This window comes from Takifugu flavidus, chromosome 12, assembly GCF_003711565.1.
Source record: "Takifugu flavidus isolate HTHZ2018 chromosome 12, ASM371156v2, whole genome shotgun sequence".
NCBI classification, from domain to species: Eukaryota; Metazoa; Chordata; class Actinopteri; order Tetraodontiformes; family Tetraodontidae; genus Takifugu; species Takifugu flavidus.
The window spans coordinates 14,252,141-14,275,217 of record NC_079531.1 but is presented as its reverse complement, the minus strand read 5'-3'; the positions used below and the strand labels follow the sequence as shown (position 1 = coordinate 14,275,217).

Below are 23,077 nucleotides of genomic sequence, written 5' to 3'. Positions count from 1 at the left end.
GGGGGGGGGGCTCTGAGTGCTAAAATGGCTGTTGTGTGATGTTTACAGTGGCCTCAGAATCGGAGCAACAAATTACTCTGTCAGGGACGCCTCCACCAGGGATGAAGAGGAGGAGAAGCTTCGAATGTCGGCCATTGAGCGGCTGTAATGGCTGGAGCCGGAGGGGCGTGGCCGCTCCTATTAAAATGTGGGCCCGGATCAATAAGAGGCATAATTAGAGTTGTTAGAGTAAATTAAAACATGGCTATTATGTGTCTCTACAGTGTTGCTCCATAAACTGTTATTACAGGCGCAACGCTTTGTTTGCGTGCACGAGCACGTGTGTGTTTGTGGGCATCGCCCGGACCGGGATGGAGGATTACGTGTGATCGGCTCCTCTTTGGGCTGTAATTACGCCTCCCTTTATTGACAGATTGCTCACTCTTCTCTGGCTTTTGTCTAAACTACAATTTCCTCCATTGTACAGTGGTAATTTTCAGGTACGACTCTGGTTTTTGTCGCCGCCCTCGCCTCTCCGGGCTTCTTCACACACCTCTAAAAACACACACTCCTTTAGAAACTTCTCCTCCGAGAAACGGGAGCGTCGTCCATGTATTAAAGAGCGTTCCTGGCCAACACTTTAGCATAAACGCTCTTTATTTTACCCATAATAATCCACCCCAGCACGTTCAATTAGAGGAGACATGATCTTGTTAGCATGTAAGTGACTAGCCTCAACGTCATGCTAATGGCTACGTTGGTAACGACTGAATACACAGACATGGAAGTTTCCTTTCAAACTCTACGCGGTCAAAATTGAGAATTCCTAAATCCTGCAAAGTGAGCTGTGATGCTACGCTACATATTAGGCTACTTATTAGCTTATTGTAACACAGAAAACCTCGGTGGTCTTTTCTCACGCCTCTGGAGACGCCAATGGTTGGGTTCCGGTCACATGGCGCCCACCGTGACCACGTGAGGTGAAGCATCATCATTTCCTACCACAGCCAGAGGTGAAGTGGCCTGATGGGGGCGCTCTAACATGCGCGCTAACAGCATTTCTCCTAAAGCTAGCACATTTCCAAGGATCTGCCAATGGAGTGATGGTCCTTCCTTCCTGACTCTGAAAACCCTTCAAAATGACGCAGGGGATTCTGGGTCACGGCAATGATGAGGACACGACAAAGCGGCCCAGGTTGCCGTGGAAACGCGCCAACAAATGGACCATTAAACTCACCTGACAGCAATTCAGGGTGACAATGGAGGAGGAAAAGTGTAAGCGGCAGGATCAGCGAAGGGCAGCGCTAGCTGCTAACCTCTCCAAAATAAAACCCTGAAACACGTCGCAGGAAGTATCAAAATAAGAGCGGAGGAATTCAACGCTTCCCAAGTCTTTGGTTTTAGCCTCATAGCCTCGGTGTTAGCCAACACATACCGAATGACACGCCTCCTAGCGTCCTAAACTCGACGACTTCCTGTAGCAAACGCACCGATAAACGGCAGATATGATGACACGCCTCCTAGCGTCGATCGGCGCTGTTTTAAATGGCGGCGAGCGTTCGCGCTGAATCAAAGTTATCTGAGACGCGCAGACTCGCACCCTGAAATTCCGACTTCACTAGCCTGCCCGTGCACGCGCCTCCTCCCTCCCGCCCCACCACAGAGCGCTATATCATAGCCGCCACATCAAGGCTCAGCACATATGGGATAAACAATGCCACCGTCAAAGCCATCTTGGCTGCGTCCCCAAATCAATTCCTCACACTCTTCCTGGATTATCCACGGATGACTTAATTGATTCCGCACAGTCAAGTGATCTTCAAACAAACAGGCTTTTCCAACTTGAAACGGGAGTGACAGCCACCAAACCTGAACTCGCTGGAGATGACAAATCATTCCTGCGGGCTACAGACGTTAGCCGCAACAATGGCGGCTGGCTGGGAAGATATCTCCCGCCTGTCCTACTTCCTACAGGCGAGTCCCAGAAGAACACTGGGAAAGTGGGAAGCTGGAGGAGAAGCGGCGACGGGTCACCGCCGCCTTGACTAATCACAGTCCTGAAGATAAATTTCGGCGATAACGCCGGCGCCGCGGCGCCGCGGGCACGGGCCTGCCAGCTGTCGGCGAGAGGGAGATGAAAAGTGTTTTTAGGGGGTTTCCTGACGTTGCGTTTACGCCACAGTTTAATCTGGCCTGGGAGCGTCGGAATGACAGACGCGTCGTTATCACTGGTCCAATCAGAGTCCAGTTAGCAGCCGCCGCTCTCAACGGGCTCGTTTCTGTGATCAGGCTACGGTAAATGTGCTTCGGCCCTCTGGTTTATTTGCCCTGGTGTTCCGGAACGTTACTCCCGACTGGGAAAAATACTCCTTTACCTGCAAGTTTACACCTGCACCTCATCAGAGTCCCACCCTTTAGTCCCGCCCCTTCCTGACCATCATCCGCTGCTGGAGCTCGACCTCCTTTGTCGCAGTTTGAAAGAACCATTAGAGCTTGTCAAAAACATCTCTCTCTCTCTCTCTCTCTCTCTCTCACACACACACACCACACACATACACACACACATGCCAGGAAGCAGTTTTCATTTTTTTATTCTATTTCTCTGAATTGCTTCAGTTTCTTGAAGATCTAGTGTGTGAGACAATAAAAAGACTTTAGCCAAACAGGTCATTTAGCCACATATTGTGACCTACACCCGTAGCATAACAGAGCATAGCATCTTATCTTGTGGTATCGTATCGCATCATATCGCTTCGCATCGTATCGTATCGCATCGCATCACATCGTATCGCTACGCATCGTATCGCATCGCATCACATCGTATCACATCGTATCGTATCGCATCGCATCGTATCGCATGGTATGGCATCGCATCGTATCGTATCGTATCGTATCGTATCGTATCGTATCACATCGCATCGCATCGCATCGCATCGCATCGTATCGTATCGTATCGTATCCCATCGCATCGTATCGCATCGCATCGTATCGCATGGTATGGCATCGCATCGTATCGTATCGTATCGTATCGTATCGTATCCCATCGCATCGCATCGCATCGCATCGTATCGTATCATATCACATCGCATCGTATCGTATCACATCGCATCGCATCGCATCGTATCATATCGCATCGTATGGCATTGCATCATATCGCATCGTATGGCATCGCATCGCATCGTATGGCATCGTATCGTATCGTATCCCATCGCATCGTATCGTATCGTATCACATCGCATCACATCGCATCGTATCGTATCGTATCGCATCGTATGGCATCGCATCATATCGCATCGTATCGCATCGTATGGCATCGCATCGCATCGTATGGCATCGTATGGCATCGTATCGTATCGTATCGCTTCGTGGGCAGTCGTAACGTTGTAGGTTGCTGGTGTGAAGCTCAAAGTTGAGTCCCTCCAGAAAATGCTGCCACCTAAAGTTCTCTACCGACGGTAGCATAAACAGGCACCTTTCATGGTATATTCCGACATTAGCACGCTAATTTCTGTGTTTTGGTCCCCTCCGTGGATGCTAGGAATATAGGCTATATCGGATCAGGAAGGAGCTATGAGAGGGAAGGAAGCATCAACAACACGTGCTTCCTAATTAGTCCACTTGATGACCCCCCCCCCCCAGATGACCCGTCAGCGTAAGAACGCGACTGATTAGTTTAGGAAGTTTCTAAAAGTGGCCTCATGTAAGTTAAGTTGATCCAAAGCGAAGAGACAAAGTTCTACAGACGAGGAGAGAAGGAAAAAGTGGCCGAGCGGCGGAGGGAGGGAGGTGAGAGTATAAACATGGGCAGAGAAATGGAGTGAGCCAAGTGTGTGCGTGGGGGGGGCGGGGGTGGGGGGGTGTGAAAGGGGTTAATAGCAAAGTGGAGGCTCAGAGCTGATCGAAATGCAGAGCGCGTCCCCCCCGCCCTGCGCTCCGTGATGAGTTGGAGCTGAGATCTGGCGCCCGCTATAAAGGAGCTCATTGAAAATAATTCAGAGTGACGGCTGTGCAAGAGAGGAAACGGGGGGGGGGGGGGGGGGGGGGGGGGGGTTGGGGTGGGGTGGGCAATGAGAGGGAGAAGGTGGTGGGGCTGCAGAGGGAACGAGATGGAGAATGAAGAGGGTGGAATGGGAAGTGAGACAGGTGGAGATTGGAATACGAGTGGAGTCTGGGATGGACGGGAGGAGATAAGGTGGGGGGGGGATTATGAAGGAGGGGGTGAAAAAAAATCAACATCCGTGTGGAGAGAAAATGGAGGGTAACCCGGCAGCAGGAGGCCAGGAGACCTGGAACATCACCACGGCAACACAAAATCACAGGAACTTTCATTTGCTTCAGCGTCGAGAACTGGGCCCAGGAGGAGGCCTTGAGGAACCCCTAAAGCCCGGGCGTGTTTGACCCGGCGTGTTTGACCCGGCGTGAAGTGAGAGGAGCGGGTCAGAACCAGCTGCAGCGTTCGCTCCTCTCGGATATAAAGCTAAAAAAAAACCAGCGAGAGGCGGGATGTTGGGTGGGAGGAGCCAGGTGGGAGTCAGGGCGTCCTCTCAGCGGCCTTTACTATATTAATGGGGACCCCGCCAGGACCTCTATTAAACTGTGCAAAGCTCATCTGGAGGAGCAGCCACATCCTTTATGCTAACGCCACCGTGTTAAGCACACAGGGAGCCAGCAGAGAGGCGGGCGGGGGGTTAATGGGGCTTGATGCACAGCAGGGGGGCAGATGAGGATGTGATGGGATGGGTGGGGGTGGCGGGTGGGTCTGCTGGGGTGTCAGACCCCAGCGGGGACCTCCAGGGCCGTTGGAACCATTAGTCATAAATGCTGCTCGTGGGCTAAAGTGGAGGATTTAAGAGTTATTGTTAATTAGCGTTAAACAGAGTGCGTTACGAATAAAAGGAAGTTGTCGCGTGGGTGTTTCCAGGCAGATTTTAGCTTTTTTTAAAGGAAAAATTCATGCTTTTATCTCTCTGGTTCATTTGTTAATGAACAGCGGTGAAAAGGCGGGAAATCGCGCAAAAAGAAGTCAATTAAATGTTAGTGTTGATCCAGAAATTTGAATTTTAAAGGTGTGGTTGAATGTTCAGGTTCTAATTATCGTTATTTCTCTGTGGAAAGAAGCTAAAGCCCTGATTCAATTAGCACATGCTAATGATCGTAATCGCTGCACCCGCTGACCTGATGGCGAACGCCTGTATTTACCAAAACGCGCTCGGTGGCGGCGAGCAATGCGTCAAATCCCGCCGCGGCGGCCGAGGCCGACAGCGGAGCGTAATCTCGCCGGAACACGCCGGAGTTCACGGGTACATCTGTGTTCGCTCCGCCGGGCGCACTTTAGCGCCGCTGACAAATGAACCGTGTTTTCCCTCCAAAGCGTGAATGCATAAAAGCAGGCGGGACGGGCGGAAGTACATATTCATAAATCACCGCACAATGGTGCGTTCACTGGTCAAAGGAAACGCCGCGCACGCAATCCCCAGAAAGCACCGACAGATAGCGGCGCGGCGGCACGCCGGCGGGGCGCCGTCTGGAGGCAGAGACGCGTCTCTGATGAGATATCGAGCCGGGCCTTCACGCCGCGGTCCGAGTTTAAGAGAATAATGCAGGCGGAACGCTGGGAGAGTCCGGAAAAGTGGATGGAATTCTGAGAAAACGGGATCGGTAATAGAGCGAAGGTGAAGAACGCCGCCTCAGTCAGGTGGGAGTCACGGTGGAAGGTCAGAGGTGAGGAAGGGGGAGGAGCCTGGACAGAAGGAAGCCCCCCGCCGGATATCCCCTTCCCGCCACCATCCGATGGTAAACATCAGGAGCCATTTTCTGCCATATTAATGTTTACATCCAATCAGCAGGATGTGGGAGCGGCCTAATTAACTCAATCAGCTAAAGGAACGCACCGGCAAATGAGCCGCCCCCCCCCCCCCCCCCCCCCCCCAGCCCCGCCCCCCCCGCCAGCCCCGTCGAGGGGCCACAAACAATTGATCACTCCAACCGACTCTCCGCTCAATCGCTCCTCGCGGGCCCTCCGGAGCGCCGGAATTAGCGAGAGTGCGTACGGTGATTAAAGAACGCGTCTCCGCCGCCTGGAAAACATCTCGCCGCCGTCTTCATCGGCGTTCGCAGAGGACGCCGAGGCGGCGGTTTAATTACGGCGGGAAGAGCACAAATGATCAAACCGAATATGTTCCCATTTTGCAGGAATAATTTCTTTCACCGGCATGAAATTGATCAAGAATTGATTTGGGAAGGTGGGATATGGATGGATGCAGACAATCAGCCGGTAGCGCCCGAGAAGCCCCTCCCCTCGCTGCAGGCGCGCCTCAGCGTCCTGCCGTAGCACCACCGTGTGTGTGTGTGTGTGTGTGTGTGTGTGTGTGTGTGTGGGACTACGATATCAAACCAAGAGGGGGGGGGGGGTAAAATCCAAATACAATAATAAAAAAACGTGTCCGACGTCTTCAGCAACACCGCTGCGTCCCCGATCCTCCTCCTCTAAAGCTCCGCTTCCTCTCCTCGCCACCCTCCGCTTCCTCTCCTCGCCACCCTCCGCTTCCTCTCCTCGCCACTCTCCGCTTCCTCTCCCCGCCACCCTCCGCTTCCTCTCCTCGCCACTCTCCGCTTCCTCTCCTCGCCACCCTCCGCTTCCTCTCTCCTCGCCACCCTCCCTCTTCCTCTCCTCGCCACTCTCCGCTTCCTCTCCTCGCCACCCTCCGCTTCCACCCTCCGCTTCCTCTCCTCCTCGCCACCCTCCGCTTCCTCTCCCCGCCACCCTCCACTTCCACCCTCCACTTCCACCCTCCGCTTCCTCTCCTCGCCACCCTCCGCTCCTCTCCCCGCCACCCTCCACTTCCACCCTCCACTTCCTCTCCCCGCCACCCTCCGCTTCCTCTCCCCGCCACCCTCCACTTCCACCCTCCACTTCCTCTCCCCGCCACCCTCCGCTTCCTCTCCTCGCCACCCTCCACTTCCACCCTCCGCTTCCTCTCCTCGCCACCCTCCACTTCCTCTCCTCGCCACCCTCCACTTCCTCTCCCCGCCACCTTCCACTTCCTCTCCCCGCCACCCTCCACTTCCTCCTCTCCTCGCCACCCTCCACTTCCTCTCCTCACCACCCTCCGCTTCCTCTCCCCGCCACCCTCCACTTCCTCTCCTCACCACCCTCCGCTTCCTCTCCTCGTCCACCCTCCACTTCCACCCTCCACTTCCTCTCCTCGCCACCCTCCACGTGGATGAAAAATCAGCAAATAAAAAGTTACATTAACCCCGCGCTGACCTTTCCCACGTAATACACTGCAGCCTGATGGGCCGGCCCGGGAGCTTCATCGGAAAGCTGTCATTCCGTGCTATCCCAAGCACTGCCTGGGGAACATTTACCGGATAATTAATATATTAAATGCATGAAAAATAGTTACACAGGGGCCCCTTTGTCAGCTCTTCCGCCACACGGGAGAAGAGGGATACAGCCTGTGAACCATCAATATACAAGCATCCTACTTCAATGGGCCATCATAAAAACTGCTCATAATTTTATGGCTTCATTCACGGCCCCCCCTGTAAAGGAAGGCCATATTTCCTCGTAATTCACTCCGGCACGCCGTGCCTTTTTTATGATTTGGCGGTTTTAAGCCGCCGCCGCCGCCGCCGCCGCCTCAATTACAAAAGTGCTCCTGGCCCCGACGTGAAGGACGGGCAGGGGTCAGCGTGGAGCGGAGGCGTGGGGGGGGGTGACCGGAGCGTCTGCATACACACACTCCTCCATACTGGTGGCGTCCGGTGAGCATCTCTCACCGGGGGCTCGGAAGTGAGGCGCAGCTACGAGACCAGCTGTGATCCATCCCATAATAAGCAACGCCCGGATCAGTTATCGGTGGTGGATCCTCCACCAGCGCCCAAACATTAGCATGCTAGCAACGCGGGGAGCTCCACGTGTGCAGCAGCTTCGGCGCTATTCCGTGTGGAATTCCGGGATTAGAGCCGGTTGGATCTGGTGGGACCAGGAGCGCCGTCTTCCGTGTGTTCCCTGGTGGGGAAGCAGATATTTCCCAAAGTTGGAGTTCATTATGTATGAAGCCGCAGACACGCTTCATTTCTCAGTGTGGTTTTTGTGTGATTAAACAGCGGCGATATTTACATGGGAAATTAGCCCCAACGACGCCGTTATCCTCCTACGGGCTCGTGAGCAAACAGCCGGATACTGTATGGGAACAGGCCGCCGCCGCCGGCGCCCGGACAAATACGGCCGCATATGTTTGCAGGCGTGCAGTGCAAACACATCTGTGCACGGAGCGCATGTTTGCACTCTCTTATTGAGAACCGCCGCACTTATTCGCCCTCATGTTATGTCAACAGGACGTATGCAGATTCGCTGCTATGAGATGGGCGCTAGCGTACGTCACCGCGTGCACGGCGCCTCATTATCCCGCCGTCATTAGCGCCGCGCTTCCACGTGCAGGCGGAGAGATTTTTTTTAATCATATTTGACCGTTAAATAATTCCCGTCTCCACGTGAAGCTTTTGCCGGTAATCGTTCCGTTTGTTTCCGAGAAATATATGCTAGGACCCGATAATGGTCCTATTCATTAAATGTGACGCTTGTCAAAAAGGGCATTTGCTTTCTGATGGAATACCGGCCCGGAGGAAGAGACGGATCTCTTGGAGGAAACCGCATATATTCTCAGGAGTAAATGTCTTCGATTTGTCCAGGCGACAGTCTGTAGCACCAGAGCTTTATAATGTGACACAAATGGCATTGAGGTACAATTTAATAGCAAAATAGTGAATCAGGAGCGCTCGCGCGGAATTCCGAGGCCGGAAAACCTGCAGAGCGGAAGCTCAGGCGGAGACTCGGCTGCTGCTTCTGATCGGTCGACGTATCGGCTTTGGGAATAACGTGGGGAGGGTTCAAGAAAAGAAGCACTTCCTGTTTTTAAAATGGAAACCCGGGAGGATCTGGCAGGCCACCACGGAGGGGTGAGACTACCGGTGATCCTGGGAGCAAGCCTGATCCGGGAGCCTCAGAATGCCCCCCCCCCCCCCCCCCACAGAAGACTCAAACTCGTTGGAGACCCAGACAGAAATGTGTCAGGATGTTTCAGACGTGTCGGCGCCCCCTGTTGGTCAGACGTTCACCTGTAGATCCCCTCAGAGGGTGCACGGCTGGTTGTGCGCAACCCTACAGTAGTGGGGGTGTAGCTCCGCCCCTCCCCTATTGATCCAAGTCTGACACAACGTGACATCACGAGCATTAAGTCACTCGTATGGATGCTTGCACGGATTTTATTTGCTACAATCTCCAAGGATTTCCCAGATTGTTGTGGGTTCATCAGGAGCACACGGGAATCCTTCTACTCTGAAAGAACCGGTTCCTCGCGCTCCCGAGGCCCTGGGGGGCCTCCGACGGCGTCCTGGCGAGCAGTCACGGGTGCACGCTGATGCGTTGGAGGCTGCGGACGGAGCGGAACGAGCTTCCGCTGTCGGCAGAACTCCAGTCGTCCTCCGAGGACTCCTCCTGGTTCCTGTCTGCGCCCCCTGCCGTCGTGCTCTCGGCCCCCTCGTCTTCGTCGCTGGAATCATACTCCTCTTCCTCAATGTCCTCGAGGTCAGGGGTCAGAGGTCCGACGCAGACCGTGCAGGTGTTTCCCAAACTATGGAAGCAGGGACGGCAGTAGAGGCCCGGACACTGGGGGGCGTCACAGGCAGCCATGTTGCTCTCCGTCAGCACCTCCCCACAGGACAGACAGCTCACTGGGGCCAGCAGGCGGGCCAGCAGGCGGCACAGGTGAGCCCCCCCAGGTAACGGCAGCAGCAGCTTCTCAAGGCCCCCCCATGCTCCTCCTTCTCCCTGGTCCGCTCTGAATCTGGCTGCAGCGCTCCTCAGAGCTATTCCCAGAGTCCGTCTCTGATCCAGGATCTGCTGGCGAAGGTGACGGAGTCTCCCCAGCTCCCGTTCCGGGTAACAGCGAGCGCAGATGAGGCGCCTGCAGCGCTGCACGAACCCTCTCGTCAGGGACAGGAGGAGGGCCAGGCCCAGCAGGAAGCCCAGGATGAAGCACGTGGTCCGGTCGGGCTCCGACGGTACCAGGAGACACTTCCTGCTGATCACTGTGATGTTCCCTTGTTGGAGGATGTTGAAGGAGGCCACCAGGTCCCTGAAGATGTCCGAGGCGTAGCCTGTCCCGTTCACCGCCACCCTCACCAGGACCGGCGCTCGCGCCACAACGTCCTCCTCCACCAGGTGATGCACCTGATCCAGCAGCCAGAAGACCAGGAAGTCCAGCGCCACCACCAGGCTGCCCAACACCAGGTGTCTGAAGACCGAAATGACGTCCTGCAGAACCAGCCGCTTCTCCTTGGCGTTCAGACGGAAGGAAAGCGGCGTGAGGTAGATCTTGGCTTCTCTGGGCGTGAGCGGCAGCACCGAGGCTCCGCCCTGGGAGCTCACCTGTCGCTCCAGCTCTTCAAAGGTCCTGGTGATGTAGATGTTGTCGAAGTTCAGGTCGCACAGGTATTTGCGCCTGTACTGAACGGCCCTGATGAAGGAGAGCAGCAGCAGGACGAAGCCGGCGTAGGCGATCGGCTTTCCGAGCTGCTGGAAAACGTGGATCCGGGACGAAACTTCGCCCATGATGTCCTGAGTGATCTCCTGCAGGGATCGAGTGCTGTTGGCCGCCACGTCGTAGGTGACGGAGGCGGAGAAGTTGAACTCCAACTCTCGTCGGATCCGCGCGAACGCTGCCACGACCGGAGCTTCCAGGCGTTCCTTCAGATGCCTGGCGATGTAGGAGGGGATGGTGCAGAAGAGCTCGCCGGCACGGGCCAGGTGGCACAGCGGCCGGAAGCCATCCACGATGTCGCACAGGAAGGAGAATTCTCCCAGCAGCTCGTCGCAATTCCCGCGAGCTTCGGAGAACAGGGCCCAGCACTTCCGGAACGGCGTCCCCAGCTGCTCGTTACAGACGTCTCCGATGTCCACCAGGAAGTGGAGGACGTTCCTCAGGGTGCGCGCGACATGGCGAGCACTCTCAGTCAACGTGTCGATGAAGCTCCGGATTCTCCCGGCAGCGGCCAGCGCGTTCCTGCCGATCTCTCGGATTTTATCCAAGGAGGAGAAGAGCGGCGTTCCCGCTCTCTGCATCAGCTCCTGCGTTTGATTGGCGGCCAGCTCCGCCCCGCACAGCAGGCTGGCGGAGGTCCGCTCGATGTTCTCCATGGTGTTGGTGACCGGGCCGGACCACAGCAGGGACAGGAACAGGAAGAGCAGAAACTTCTTGCCGAAGTTTGAGAACAGCGAGGGCAGCACGATCATGACGCTGGCGCGGACGCTCGCCGAGAGGCCCATCCCGAAGGCCGTCGCCGCCGCCAACACCTGCGTGGTGTAGAAGCAGAACCACAGCGGCTGCTTCTGCACGAACAGGCCCACGACGCCGTGCAGGCTCGCCAGAAACAGCCCGAAACCAAAGGCCAGGAGGCTCCGCCCACTCTGCAGCAGGTGACGTCTGGCATTCCTCCACCTGTTTGGACCAGAGAAACGTCCACGGAGGCGTCCTACCACCGTCCTTAGGGCTCCGCCTCCATCTGCCAGCGCCGTGTGGTTGGTCTTCATCTTTTCTGCCGATAAAACGGGAGGTTCTGATAACAACGGAGGCTCCTTCAGGACAACAGGAGAGCAGGCTTTCAAAGGGACCTTTGATATTTGGACCTTCGAGTTGAGGATCAAAGCAAACAAAGGCATGACGTCATCAGATCAAAGCAGATGAAGCAAGAGACAATTCTCTTTTATGTGTGGTGACCTGCGCCCACTTTTGCTGCGACCCTGCTCAGGTCCAGTTCCTCCTCCTAAATTTTATTCTCTCGTTTGATTGGCAGAACAAACGCTCTAATTCAACAGACGGCGGCGGCGCCGCCGCAGGTCAGCTTTAGCGGCTTTAACGGGGGGAAATCCTGTGGAAATGTGCCAACCTGTTGAAGCCTCTCACTTCAGATTAGCGCCGTCTAACCGATTAACAGGTTCTCATCCACGTGGAGCCGTGAGGAGCGGCGCCGCCGCCACTTAAAAGCTACATTGTTCTGCAGAGCGAACATGTCAATGCTAATTCCTTTAGCCGCGCTCAACCAGCCGTCAGCAAACCAGCAGTGGCAGATGGAACAGGGGCTGAAATCTGGAGCCAAAATCTCCCCGCGGCTCCACACCCGGGTGTCATCCCATAATACCCTCATCGAGACTGAGGGAGGACACCAAAAGGCAGATATTGGACACACAGTCTACTTCCGACCCCCCCACTTCACCCTTAAATGACGGAATATGAGCTGCTTAATCAGCTCCGCTCGAGGGTGGCGAGGTGATGCAGACTGATGTCTTCCTCCACGACCAGTGGCGAGGTGGATGGGGGGGGGGGCAACAGGAAGGGAGGGCCTCCTCGGGGGGTTGTTAGAGGAACCCCCCCTCCACATCATCAATCCCAGCAGCACAGGAGCGTCTTCCTGTTGCTCTGCCCTCATTGGCCGAAAGAGGGCCCGAGTAAAGGACCCCCCCCCCCCCCACACACACACACACACACACACACACACACACACGCCAGAGCCAAGACAATCAGAGCCGCGGCCCCGGTGCCAGTACTTACATCCATGTACATGAGTTGGAAGCTTAGTTTCACCTCACAGGTTGCGAGTTTCATTCCTGCCCTTAAACTGTTTGGTCCTGGCATCCGGTCCGGCCCCGATCTTCCGGTTTTTCCATTAATGAAATCCTTCCAAAACTTTGGAAGGCCCACTTCTAAACTTTCCCCCACGTTTCCCGGTATTTCGGCTGTGTAACGGACCGATCCTGGGTGCATCACCTCACATTTCCCACCTTTCATCCCACCTCCGGGAACCTTTCGGGATTTTTCTCCAACTCTTCCGGCCGCAGCATCATCCCAAGGTGCAGCGTGCGGATGAACCAGGAATCTGGCAGCTCTGAGTCCAGCTCCCAGTTTTAAAAGAGACACATCAGCGTACATTAGGGCGAGAAGCGTCTGTGAGCTGCGGCCTCAATCAGCCGCCCGCCGCGCCGTCCCTGAACGGCGTGATGAGGAAGCGCTCGCCGTTTGTCATCCCGAAGAGACGGGACCGCTTGGGAAGGGAGGGGAAAACACAATAAGCAGCAGGCTGTCACCAACTTCATCGCTGACAGTACAAGTGGCGCCCGCGTGCGTAAGGAATAGCTGCGCGTGCACGTGGGCGTGCGCGGGGGGGGGACAGCCCTGGGCCAGGCAGCTGTGAGCAGATGTCAGAGTAAGTGAGCGAGGGACTTGGGAAGGAGAGAGGGAGCGGCGCGGCTGGGCCAACCCTCTAATTTACGCATGAGTGGTGCTGCACCACCGATATTTACATTTAAATTGATGTTTCAGATACTTAATTAAAGACGAGGACTGGGCTCTTCTGGTCGGCGGCGGCCTCTTCCTCCTCCTCCTCCTCCTCCTCCTCCTCCCTCCTCCTCCTCCCCCTCCTCCTCCTCCTCACCAGGCTGCTCACTGGAACCTGCAGCACTTTCCCCCCCTGAACCCCGTCAACAATATTTCACTGGAGGCCAGTTAGTGACAATGCGCCCTGTTCTGCCTCTATGGTAATTTCCTGGGTTGCATTATTGAATACACAATGCCCCCTGGTGGTTTGTGCCGCGCCCACACACACACACACACACACACACACACGTGGAGCAACTGGTCAATCCATCACCTGGAGTGCTGCTGCGCGCCGGCTGAACCTGACATGAACTCCGGAGCTTCGTCTCTTCCAACAGTCGAATCCACACGCGCAAAAATCCCAGTTAGGCAAAAGGAAGAAGGAAAAAGCAACATCGTTGACGGCTTCAGGTGGGAAAAGTGGCTGGAATGAGCCCCTTTTCCCACATCCGCAGCTCCCCTCTGCATCATCCAAGCAGGAGAATTAGAACTTTGGGTCTCAGTTGTAAAGAGATCAACACAAATATGAAGCTACGGATTTCATCCTTCATCTATTGTCATCAATACTGAAGCCCCGCCCCCCATGTGTGTTAGACCCCCCCCACCGTGTGTGTTAGAGTGTTGTTTCTGTAGCATAAGAGAGCTAATGTTCTCCCGTCCTGCAGTCTCTATTCTCACCACTAGAGGGATCCAAATCCTACACACAGGACCTGGGCAGACTCCCATCAACATCTTTCATAAATACTAAGAATCTTTTTAATTCATTCCTTCATCTGTGATCAAGGGCCTGTAATTCCAACCCCCCCCCCCCCCCCCCGCCTGACCGCGGCCTCCGATGAGGACCACTAATACAGTGGCACTCCAGCGATGATGGAACACTCCCAGCATGCTCAGCTGTCCTCGCCAGGTCCCTCGGAGGGGCTCGCCTGGCTGCCCAGAGGCCACCTCCTCTCCACTACTTGCTCTCAAACAGCCTTTTAATAGGCTTTAAAAGAGGGTTATTAACATCACCTGCTAATTATGTTAAGGACCTAATTAGGGAATGAGGAAAAAAGGCCTTTTTGTCTAATTAGGTTTTCTTTCTAAGTGCGCTGATAACCGAGGGAATGCCGAGATCTCCGTAGAAATGAGAGTGCAATGAGCCAGCGAGAGGGGATACTTCAGAAACCGAGTTAACCCTTTCATCAGAGACCCAAATCTATTAACGGGCCACTGGTGGAGCGCAATTACCACCCAAATCGTTTATTTGGGACGTGTTTATCTGGAGTGGGAGTCTGCATCATTTAGCGCATTATAAACTCAATAGTAGCGTCATTAGCGATTACAGTCAGTGGGTGGTGTTACCTGCCTGATAGCGCGCCGCGGCCCGATGCTATCGGCCCCCGCCGCGGAATTACAAGGCAGGGAACTCATTTTTCAGCCTACGCGCTGCTTTGATCCGGACCGTTTGCTCCACTCACGCTCCTCCAGGTCCCGGGACCGCCAGCAGCACTTGGCCGGGGCCGTCAGCCGCCACACGCCGATGGGAAGAGACAACACGCCACGGCTTAATCACAGGAACACGGGACGCTGGAGCCCAGAGAGGAGGCGGAGAAGGAGGAATTCTGCTCCACGGGTCGGCTAGCACAGATCCAGATCGTGCGTTTCCCTGGGTTCCTCCACGAGAGGTGGATCGGAGGTCTGTGTGACATCGTCGGCGGCGTCCAGGCGTCGTTAAGGACCGCGCCGGCTCCTCTTCCCGGTGCCGGGAAAGCAAACAGTTCGGTGTCAATGAGAAGATGGAGGCGAAGATCCGAGGGCATAACGAGGAATGAAAACAAGCTAGCGCAACGCCTCGGGGCCGGGAGTCAAGTGTTGGGAACCCGCGGCGGCGCTTTTCTGTGTGATTACATGTTTAATTTACTTCGCGTCTCAAAAATTGTCCGCTATGACAGAGCCAATTTACAGTGATCCCCGTGTGAGTGTCAGGAAAACCGGAGGAAGGCTGCAATGAAAGCGCTCCCGCCGCCTCTAATGGAATCTCAATGAACCTCCGAGCCAGCGGGTCCGGGGGAGCAGACAGCCCTGCCATTAGAGCCGCCGTCCCGCTTCGCCCAAACACAACCTCGCTTCGGCCTGTCTGTTATTATCGCTTCACTTGCCGGGGGGGGGGGGGGACGCCGCCAGGCTGAAAGGAGGGGGTGGGAGAACAGAAAACAGAGGTTACAGCCACTCGGACCTGTGTACCTTGACATTTGGTTGTTCCAGTTCAGTCGGGGTTGGGCGGGGGGGGCGGGGGGGGCGAGATGGCGGCTCGTGAAATTGCTGGACACCATTGTTAAACTGGGGGGGCTGATCACCGGGCTGCCGCCACGTCCAATTTCCAAATAGACAAGCAGAAATTGGCTCCTGCGAATGGAGACTGTCCATCAAAGCACAAAGAAACATCTGCGGAACATTATTGAAATGATTTCAAAGTTGTTGGGGGGGGGGGGGGCAGGGGGGTTACACAGGGTGGGGAAAATTCAGGTCAAATTGCAGGTTTGCGCTCTCATAAATCTCATAAATATGTTGTTTTACACAGCGACAACACATGCTAATTTACTCCTGTTTTATTGTGGCTTTGATGTCTCACAGCGGCTTCGTGATTTGTGTTAAAAAAATGAATCTGTTTGACCAGGAAAGTCTGTGTTTGGAGATCCAGCGTTGCCCCCTAATCAGCCCCATTTCATCCAATTAAAGGAAACGACGACTTCAAACTGCAGCCTTAAAAGATGCTAGTTTTAAAGTGCTAACTGCTGCTAATGGGATTCTGGGTGGATTTCTATCTGCAGCATGTCTGACAAAACAAAGCTAGTGATAGCGTGTGTGTGTGTGTGTGTGTGTGTGTGTGTGTGTGTGTGTGTGTGTGTGTGCGTGCGTGTGTGTGTGTGTGCGCGTGTGTGTGTGTGTGTGTGTGTGTGTGTGTGTGTGTGTGTGTGTGCGCGTGTGTGTGTGCGCGTGTGTGTGTGTGTGTGTTGTGTGTGTGTGTGTGTGTGTGTGCTGTTTACCGTGTGCCCAGACCGACCCCGGCTGTGGACAGACAAGATGAATTTGACAGCTAATGTAAAAATAACAGACAATCATAAATCAAGGAAGCGGGCGTCGGGAGTCGATGATGAGAGTTAATCAATATCAGGCCCGACTCGGCCATTGTGTGAAATGGCACTCCATTTATTACGGGGGGGGGCTTGGAGGAGAAACATTAGTCATATTAGAGTATGCACACGCTGGTGGGAGAGAGGCGGCCGCCGCTCTGCCGGTGCAAAAGGGTTTACGCTTAAAGCCCCTCCCCCCTCGCCACGGATGTTCGATGCCAGTCGTCCTGAGACCAGCAGACACGCCCCTGAGCGTTGGCGCAGCCCGCCGCCATCAAAACACCTGCTTTGTTCTTCCTGCTCCCACCTTCCTTTGAGGAACACCTACATCCCTTTGATCCCAGTCTTTGATCCGATCTCCGGGACAAAAGTTTCTTCGAGTGGGTTTTCCACCTCCTGGCGCCGCCCCGCCCACCCCGGCGGCGTGTTTGAGACGTGTTGGAAAGGTTTTTTGAGAGCGGCGGTGGAGATGGGAGCAGATTACCGACATCTCTCCGGCACCGGGGCTGATTTGAGTAGCTGTGACTGGGCTCCTCTGGGGAAATTGGGCCTTCGGAGCGGGGCTCCTGATTTACTCCGGGCCCTGGCATGTCTGGCTGATGAGCTCCAGGCTGCCGGGGCCCCATGTGGGGATTGGCCTGCACCAATATGTTCCCTTCCACTCAAAAGGACAGAGCTAATGTGCTAGAATCCCGGCCCCGACGCCCCCGTCCACCCCCCTCACAAACCCCCCTTCCACCTCCATTTCAGCCTCGCTCCATCTCGCCGCCGCTCTCTCGCCGCCGCTCCTTCCTCCTCGTATCAGAGCCTCTCCGTCTGTCGCCACCTCCCTCGTATCAGGACCTCTTTTTCTCATCTCCCCGCTCTTCTCGCCTCTCTCCCCCGCCGCCCTCGGCCGCGGCGTCCCGCCACCGCAGTCATTTTTCCTCACCTGAGGCTCATTCCTGGGTCCGGGGGAACGTATGGCTTTATTTGCACGATGCCGACATTTTATTGGATTCCTATTGCTTTGGAGCAGAGCTACCGCATTCCAAATTCATCAAGGGCCAATTTAATTCAAAATTCATGAAGTGGGCATCCGTCAAGGTGCTCCTTGTGTGTTCTCCGGGCGCCTCCTGCTTGCTATCGCTAACTCCGCTCCCATTTCCTGCTCTGATTGGAATCTACTGGGTCGTTTCCTTCGGCTCAATACTGGGCCTCATCTAAAGATCTCCCTGTTTATGGCCGTTCCTGAGGCCGCGTGACCACCGCCACCTTCTCCTCTCTCTCAACCAGCACGTTGAATGACGGAAGAGCTTTTGTGCTTTTCCGTGGAAGCTCGCCTCGACTTCCACAATAAAAAGATCAAAGAACCAGGTGATAGATGAGAAATGAAATGACCTTCTTTGGCCTTTGATCTCCATAATCTCTGGTCCCAGTCCACGCGTGGGTTTCCCTCAACGAGGACTGAACGGGAGACGTGATAAAACAGGAAAATGGGACGTTCCGGACGCCGAAAACGCTCCGGTTTTCTTTCTTTTTGAGGAGAACGTCTCATTCGCAGCCTTCTGATTTCAGCCCGACGATCCTTTATCGCGTTAATGACCTGCCAAGACGTTCCCAAACTTTTTCTTTTTTTCCGCGAGCGCGTCTGTGCCTCCGGACCGCCGTCCCAAACTGTCCATTTAGCAAGGTGAGAGCGCTCGTTTGGACAATTGATGGCGCCCGGACGGCCTCCTCCTGACGTTAGAGAGCCAAAGTTTGGAGTGAACATAAGCTACACACCCATTGTTAAGCTAACGGCTCCGTCCTTCCCAACCACCGTCTTTGGTGTCCCTCCTGGGGGGCCAAACACGCCCAAGGTCCAACCCTGGAGCCGGCGCCCATATCAAAGGCTGGATCCGGTTCTGATGGGGTCATGGGGGTGTCGACTGAACGTGGTTTCCTGTAGCTAAAGTATCTGCTGCAGTAACTTTGATATGGAGCGCTCACATCATTCCCTGTCCTCCCCAAGCCCCTGCCCCCCCCACTGCAAAACCTGGCTGAATATTTCACACCATCTCCCCTCACAGCAGTGGGTGCCCCGGTGCTGCGACCCAATATGCTGCCATAATTGGGCCTGTAGTGGGGGCAGAGTCCGAGGCAATTAATCCTTTCCTCCTGTTGTTTGCACCCCGGTTGGCAGTGACAGGGAGCAGCGTAATTGGACAGGAGCGCGCTTGTCCCCTCCGTTTTACATTAATATCCCTCCCACTCCCGACTCTAATCCTGGCCCGGTTCAGAGTCCCACTTCTCCCACCAATACCCACCCCCCCGCCCCCCCCAGGCGGCCTCTCCAGCTCTCCCACTCCCACCTGTCAACTCCCCTCCATCGCCATGCTGGGCTAATCTGTGGCCAGATGAAGTGAAAGGTTTGCCGAGATTAAAGTGAGCCGAATGATGTGCGCGCACGTGTGTGTGTGCACGTGGTGTGTGCAAATGTGTGTGTGCACGTGTGCCAAGGAAGGGTCACGTTTGTGCACGGTGTGTCTTTTCTCTGCTTTAAAGAAAAGAGGAATGCTTTTGCCCCCGGAGACATTTTGTGTCGTTCCCTTGTTAGAAAACTGGAAAAAAATTCCGTTATTTCAAAATAACGGGAATGGGAACGGGAATGCGAACGTGAGTGGGAATGTGAGCGGGAACGTGAGCGCTCACCGTCCCTCCCAGCCGGGCGAATTTGATATTTACATCTGGTATTTACAGCACTACTGAAATAAAACAGACGAGATTTCTCGCTAACGTGTTTTTGCGGCGTAATTCCGACAGGCTATCCCAGCCTACGCCGGCATTCCGATGTCAGGAACGATGCCGTAGCTCAACGAGCGATGTTTAAAACTGACTAATCTCTGGCCCAACTTTGTCCCACATGGACGGAACGTCTTCATTTATAAGGAGAATAAATTAGCCGGGCTCCTGCGCGCTAGCCAAAGTTTCAAAGCCCGTCTGGTTTTCCGGGCCGATTCCGGCTTTCCTCTTGTTTTCTGGGGCATTTTCTAATCTCTGGGAGCGACTCTTCTCAGCCAAGGTGTGCTTGAAAAACAAATCAATAGCAGTATAATAGCACTGTGCATGCTTTGTAATTTTTATGGCACTTTCCCCCCCGTTTTTCCTTCTTTTCATGCTTCCGCCGTCAATGGAAAACTGAGGAGCTTGATGAAGGGGGTGCGTACAGTAGAGCGCCCTCATAAACTTTATTTAATATTCCATGAATTTCAGATCAGTTATGTTTCATAATGACACAGCAGTGCGGTCGGCTGCTGGTGGTGGTGGGGGGGGGGGGGGGGGGGGGGTTGTGGGGGGGCAGAGGGAGAGAAGGGAAAATCAATACGACCAGCACACTTTTTCCCGGCGCGGCCGAGAGACGGGATCTATTGTGGGGGAATGATGATTTATGTCAGGGGTGGAAGGGCCGTCAGGGTGCGTCGGGGACGAAGGTGTGCGCCAATAATGATTAATGCCCCCATCCTGGAGACTCCAACCCCCCCCCCCCCCAACGCTGCCGCCGCCCTGCTCTGACACAGGACCTTTACCTCCCCTGCTAACACGCCGCAAAATGGGGCAGCAACAGAAGAAGAGCTCTGAACTTGGAAAGCAACCACACAACCGGGCAACCAGGCAACCAGGCAACCAGACAACCAGGCAACCAGGCAACCAGGCAACCAGACAACCAGGCAACCAGGCAACCAGACAACCAGGCAACCAGGCAACAGACAACCAGGCAACCAGACAACCAGGCAACCAGGCAACCAGGCAACCAGGCAACCAGACAACCAGGCAACCAGGCAACCAGACAACCAGGCAACCAGGCAACCGGGCAACCAGGCAACCGGGCAACCGGGCAACAGACAACCAGGCAACCAGGCAACCGGGCACCGGGCAACCAGACAACCAGGCAACCGGGCAACCAGGCAACCAGGCAACCAGGAAATTGGGCAACCGGGCACCAGGCAACCAGGAAATTGGGTAACTGGACAACCAGGCAACCAGGCAACCAGGCAACCGCACAACCGGACAACCAGGCAACCGGACAACCGCACAACCGGGCAACCAGGCAACCAGGCAACCGGAACAACCGCAACAACCGGACAACCAGGCAACCGACAACCGGACAACCAGGCAACCGGACAACCAGGCAACCGACAACCGGGCAACCAGGCAACCAGGCAACCAGGCAACCGGACAACCGGGCAACCAGGCAACCAGGCAACCAGGCAACCGGACAACCGGACAACCGCACAACCGGGCAACCGCACAACCGGGCAACCAGGCAACCAGGCAACCGGACAACCGCACAACCGGGCAACTGGGCAACAAGGCACCCAAGCAACCGAGCAACCGGGCAACCAGGCAACTGGGCAACCAGGCAACCGGACAACCAGGCAACCAGGCAACCGGGCAGGCTGGTTTAAGGTTCCACCTGAACCCGACAGGTCGGTTAACTGGGAAGGGGGCGGGGCTTCTCCCCATTCCCGTCTGGCTCTCCCTGGTTTGTTGGGGGAGCTTTGCCGGAACCAGAAAATGTTCCAGCATCAAACACGGGTGCGTCCGTCACCTCTGGTGTTGCCCCGCCCCCCCCCCCCCCCCCCCGGCCCGCTCCGGGTGCGTAGCCGCAGGGTGATGGATCAGCGGCTCCCCGGCCGCGGGACAGGGGCGGTCACTTTTAAGCTCGGCATCAGCACTCTGTCTCTGCCAGAGCTGTCAGATCTCGGCGCTCGCCACAAAGAGAAGGAAGAGAGCGGCGAAGAAAGAGGGGGGCGGGGCCGAGAGCACGGATGGACAGAGTGAGAGATGGCCGCCTGACGGAGGAAATGGATGGATGGAGCGGCCACAGACGACAGGAGGTGGAAGAAGAGGTGAGGGGGGGGAGATAGAGTGTTGCCTCCTCCTGTCTGAGCCGGGGAGCAGCGGAGACACCAGCACGTGCACGCCTCTGAAGCCGGAATACCCAACGTGCACGTAGCTTCATCTGTTCACACGCTAACGCGACAACATTTAGCCCCGCAGCATCCATCCCGTCTGCTGTTCCATCATAAACGCCACCTAGTGGCCGTTCCTGGACGTCTGCCGCCTTTCAGAATTACACGGAAAAACTTCCGATGGTCTCTGGACGAAGAGCGGAGCGGCGTCGCCCAGCAGGGGGCGTCTGTGGTCGTAGTGACACGGCGAGCGTTACCTCTGTGGGCGTGGCCTAGTAGACGTGAACAAACCTGAACTCAAACGTCGCCGTGAAATCGAGTGATTGTTTGTGCAGCTGAGCCGGTTACGCTAATAAACTCGACTGCGACGGCGATCGATGACGGGTCGTTAACGGGTCGTTAGCGGTGCGGCGCGCGGCGTCGGATTTGGCCATCGGTCCGTGAACAAGCGTAACTGTAGAATCCAGACAATTACGCTTCATAAGGTTCATAAGACGATCCGATTAAAGATCGCGGGCCGACATCCACGCCGGATTACCGTCACATTTAACGCCACTATCGACACATTTCATTTTGTATCATCACATTACGACATTTTTGGTTTCTGTAGCTCCGCCTCTTTCTGGGGTGAAACAGGTGAGATTTGCTACGTGGCAGAACAGACGGTGGAGATTTATCCCCGTTAAATGTTGCTTTTTTCCACCGACGGGAGAAAACGTTGCATTTGTGGACGCGCTAGCTCGCTTTTGCTCATTTTCCGAGCGCCAACCTTGAGCTTTAGCCTCTGAGAATGCAGCTCTGGACCTGGAGTCCAGCTCGCTAATCAATAGCAAATCAGCCCAGCGGAGAAAAGGGACAGAGGAAGAATAGAAAGGGACGACACAGCTCTCTCCGTTTTACCCAGCGGCGTCTTTCTTCTCTCACCTTGCTCCATCGACCCCTGGCCCCGCTCCCGCCCGGAATGTTCCCGCCTAAGCACAAAGCTACTTGCTATTCTCTGACACATAACGGAGCTAGCACGCTTCCAATCGGCTGCCCTTCGACCATTCATTCCTAAAGCCACTAAATTCTGCGGGAGGGCAGGATGGAGCGCCCGCGGCGAGCGCTTATTCAGATGGCGAGCTGTTTACCATCGAGTGTTGCCCACATTCCACGCGCTGCTTATAATATTCCCTTTGTATCCAGCGGCACCTAAACGCACCAGGTCTTCCTGCCGCCGCGTAAATAAGAAAACAGCCTGATGGGTCAGATGGGCTCCTCAAGGACGGCGAGGGATGGTAACATGTGGGGGGGGGACGCATCGCAGTCGGCTAGCAACCACGTCCACGCCCCCTGGTGGCCAGGATCAATATCATGAAAAACTAAATAACCTAAACAGCTTTTAAACAGAACAGCAGCTGGAAGCAAACTAAAAATCAGAGTCTACACCGGTCTACACCAGTCTATACCGGTCTACACCAGTCTATACCAGTCTATACCGGTCTACACCGGTCTACACCTGTCTAATCTACATATACTAATATATATACTAATATATTAATATATACTTTTATATATTTTTATATACTAATGTATGTAAAAGCAAAGACACCCAAAGCGTCCGGCGTGCCGT

General features: G+C 55.1%; 2 protein-coding genes across 2 annotated transcripts in view; both read right to left on the bottom strand.

The window, feature by feature from the left end:
* Window positions 1–23,077, bottom strand: part of LOC130534989 (dehydrogenase/reductase SDR family member 13-like) — an 80,518-nt gene that overhangs the window by 37,079 nt on the left and 20,362 nt on the right. The gene's annotated exons all lie outside the window — the stretch shown is intronic.
* On the bottom strand, window positions 7,189–12,316 carry dcst2 (DC-STAMP domain containing 2). Its single transcript, XM_057049741.1, has one exon. The coding sequence runs from the start codon at window positions 11,702–11,704 to the stop codon at window positions 9,389–9,391; it is 2,316 nt and encodes a 771-aa protein (XP_056905721.1). The 5' UTR covers window positions 11,705–12,316; the 3' UTR covers window positions 7,189–9,388.